The sequence below is a fragment of the Etheostoma spectabile genome, chromosome 15, assembly GCF_008692095.1.
Source record: "Etheostoma spectabile isolate EspeVRDwgs_2016 chromosome 15, UIUC_Espe_1.0, whole genome shotgun sequence".
NCBI classification, from domain to species: Eukaryota; Metazoa; Chordata; class Actinopteri; order Perciformes; family Percidae; genus Etheostoma; species Etheostoma spectabile.
Genome location: NC_045747.1, coordinates 18,030,737 through 18,033,495, shown reverse-complemented (window position 1 = coordinate 18,033,495; position 2,759 = coordinate 18,030,737). Strand labels below are relative to the sequence as shown.

Here is a 2,759-nt window from a genome sequence, read left to right as displayed (position 1 = left end):
GTCTGGATCTACTGAAGGATCCGGTGACTACTGCCTGCGGACACAACTACTGCATGAACTGTATAAAAGGCTTCTGGGATGAGGAGGATCATAAGCAGAGCCACAGCTGCCCTCAGTGCAGGCAGACGTTCTCCCCGAGGCCTGTGCTGCTGAAAAACACCCTGCTAGTAGTGTTGGTGGAGGAGCTGAAGAAGACGGGAGTCCAGGCTGCTCCTGTTGATCACCGCTACGCTGGAGCCGAAGATGTCGTCTGTGATGTCTGCACCGGGAGAAAACTGAAAGCACACAAGTCCTGTTTGACGTGTTTGATCTCTTACTGTGAGGAACACGTTCAGCTTCATTACGTATCCCCTGCCTTTGACAAACACAAGCTGGTGGAGCCCTCCGAGAAGCTGCAGGACAACATCTGTTCTCGTCATAATGAGGTGACGAAGATGTTCTGCCGTACGGATCAGCAGAGTATCTGTTACCTGTGCCCTGTGGACGAACACAAAGGCCACGACACGGTCTCGGCTGCAGCAGAGAGAGCTGAGAGGCAGAAAGAGCTGGAGGGGAGTCGTCTGGACATCCAGCAGAGGATCCAGGACCGAGACAAAGATGTGAAGTTGCTTCACCAGGAGGTGGAGGCTATCAACCGCTCCGCTGATAAAGCCGTGAAGGACAGCGAGAAGATCTTCGCAGAGCTGATCCGTCTCGTGGAGAAAAGAAGCTCTGATGTGAAGCAGCAGGTCAGGGCGCAGCAGAAAAGTGAAGTGAGTCGAGTCAGAGAGCTTCAGGAGAAGCTGGAGCAGGAGCTCGCCGAGCTGCAGAGGAAAGACGGAGAGCTGAAGAAGCTCTCCCACACAGAGGATCACACCCAGTTCTTACACAACTACATCTCACTCTCACCACTCAGTGAATTTACACCCAGCATCAAGGTCCGTCCTCTGAGATACTTTGAGGACGTGACAGGGGCTTTGTCGGAAGTTAGAGATAAACTACAGGACGTCCTGAGTGAGAGCTGGACAAACGTCTCACTGAAGGTGACTGAAGTGGACGTTTTGCTGCCACGTCCAGAGCCCAAGACCAGAGCCGACTTCTTGAAATATTCACGTGAAATCACGCTGGACTCAAACACAGCAAACACGTATCTGTTACTATCTGAGGGGAACAGAAAAGCAAAACGAATGACTAAAGTACAGTCTTGTTCTTGTTCTAGTCACCCAGACAGATTTACCTATTATAAGCAGGTCCTGAATAGAGAGAGTCTGACTGGGCGTTGTTACTGGGAGGTGGAGAGGAGTGGAGGAGTTTATGTAGCAGTCGCATACAAGAACATCGGCAGAGGGAGCTCTCTCGAATGTAAATTTGGTCAAAATGACAAATCTTGGGTGTTAGATTGCGACAAAAACTGGTATACATTTTTGTACAACAACGTCCAAACTCCTGTTTCAGGTCCTCAGTCATCCAGAGTAGGCGTGTACCTGGATCACAGTGCAGGTACTCTGTCCTTCTACAGCATCTCTCACACCATGACTCTCCTCCACAGAGTCCAGACCACGTTCACTCAGCCTCTCTATGCTGGACTTTGGGTTTATTGTGATGGATGCACTGCTGAGCTGTGTAAACTGAAATAGACAGGAATCATTTAAGGGTTAAATTCTGTAAAAAATCTTCTGCCTGCACAGAGATCGGCTGTCAGTCAAACCTTATGGGTGATACTCTGACATTTTGTCATTAGTTGTGTAAATGTTTAAGCTTCTTTAGGCGGCTTCTCCTGTGTTTAAAATGTTTGATTAATACATGTATTGATGTATTTGTATGTTGCTGTTTTTATTCAATTGCATGCGTCTGAAGAGAGAAAGCAGACCTCTTGTATACTTACTTTGTACCTTGAAAATCTAAAATCACATGTATATGTTTAGCAGAGCAGATGTTGATGTTATGAGCTAATATAGACCTGAAAATATCATCTGATTGTAATCAACAAGGAGATCATTTATTATTCTCTTTTACATATCTGGGATTCTTGTCGAACAAACTGATTGGGCAGGGGAGGATGTGAATCTATTCATAAAATCACTGAACAGACTTTACTGATGGGATGTTTGAACAATGCTTTGCTTGATAAATAAACAAACCAACTGATTATTATTTTCTTGTCTTCATTCCAGGGTATCATGCAAAGCTGATCGAGAAAATGTGAATCTAATATGAGAGAATAAGTGAGGAAGTTTCCTCCCACCACGCCGTGAAGCTGCTAACTGAGAGAGGGGGGGGCTCTTGTTGTGATAAAAAGCAGCAAATTAAATGAAAATGAAGATCAGTAAGAAATGACATGCTGCTGTAGTTTCCCAGCATGCACTGTTGCTGGTGTTTGAGTTGTTTCTGACCAGTCTCTGGTTTGTGTGTTGGGCTGCAGGGCTGAAGGATCCACGTGGACCTAGTCTACATTCTCTGTATTCCACGTTGCCAACGGAAATCTTACCAGATTTTGCTCCTTTAGGCCGGATAGCCATTGCCTTGGGGTTCCTTTGTGTTGGCATTTTAAACTTTGATCAATTTTAGAGGGCTATGGTTAACCTTTTCTCAGATCTCTGCAGGGTAAGTCCAGACAGCGAGCTAGACTATCGGTCCAATCTGAGTTTTCTGTTGCACGACTAAAACAACCTTTGAACGAACATGTGTTCCACCAAAATAAGTTCCTTCCTGAAGCTATTCTGCAAAGCCACCTTAGCAGAAATGCCAATAAAGAAGAGCACGCTTTTCTCCCATCCCGG

The 2,759-nt window shown here is 46.0% G+C and overlaps 2 protein-coding genes across 2 annotated transcripts in view; one reads left to right on the top strand and one right to left on the bottom strand.

Moving 5' to 3' along the window:
- The window catches only part of LOC116702693 (tripartite motif-containing protein 16-like), a 2,610-nt gene extending 527 nt beyond the window's left edge, over positions 1-2,083 (top strand). The window contains 1 exon segment of the mRNA XM_032537055.1: positions 1-2,083. This exon segment is cut by the window's left edge and continues 7 nt beyond it. Within this exon segment, the coding sequence (XP_032392946.1) occupies positions 1-1,616 (1,616 nt within the window). The 3' untranslated portion in view covers positions 1,617-2,083.
- radil2a (Ras association and DIL domains 2a) overlaps positions 1-2,759 on the bottom strand; it is a 55,439-nt gene that overhangs the window by 41,299 nt on the left and 11,381 nt on the right. The gene's annotated exons all lie outside the window — the stretch shown is intronic.